Source organism: Haliaeetus leucocephalus, unplaced genomic scaffold, assembly GCF_000737465.1.
Source record: "Haliaeetus leucocephalus isolate CR32 unplaced genomic scaffold, Haliaeetus_leucocephalus-4.0 Scaffold373, whole genome shotgun sequence".
NCBI classification, from domain to species: domain Eukaryota; kingdom Metazoa; phylum Chordata; class Aves; order Accipitriformes; family Accipitridae; genus Haliaeetus; species Haliaeetus leucocephalus.
Genome location: NW_010972809.1, coordinates 8,373,358 through 8,373,598, shown reverse-complemented (window position 1 = coordinate 8,373,598; position 241 = coordinate 8,373,358). Strand labels below are relative to the sequence as shown.

General features: G+C 77.2%; 1 protein-coding gene across 5 annotated transcripts in view; it reads right to left on the bottom strand.

Moving 5' to 3' along the window:
• The window catches only part of LOC104835337 (tubulin beta-1 chain), a 17,248-nt gene extending 17,016 nt beyond the window's left edge, over positions 1 to 232 (bottom strand). For 2 of the 5 annotated variants that reach the window (XM_010573278.1, XM_010573279.1), the window contains exon 1: positions 91 to 215. In XM_010573278.1, the coding sequence (XP_010571580.1) occupies positions 91 to 147 (57 nt within the window). In that variant the 5' untranslated portion in view covers positions 148 to 215. Of the gene's footprint in view, positions 1 to 90 lie in introns of all 5 variants that reach the window. The other 3 variants (XM_010573280.1, XM_010573281.1, XM_010573277.1) reach the window with 2 other exon arrangements.
• Positions 233 to 241: the final 9 nt, after the last annotated feature.

The window sequence follows — 241 nt, the reverse complement described above, 5'->3', positions numbered from 1 at the left end:
GGCCCTGCCGGCCCCGTTCTCCCCGGGACACGCGGAGCCCGGCGGAGTGGGCACCGCCCCGGGCAGACGACCAGGGGCGCCCGCCCGTACCTTGGCGCCGATCTGGTTGCCGCACTGCCCGGCCTGGATGTGCACGATCTCACGCATGGTGCCGGTGTCCGCCGCTGCTGCTGCCGCCGCCTTCTCCGCCCGCTCCCGCACTCGCCGCTGCGGCGGCCGCGCCCCGCGCCGCCCCTTAAAT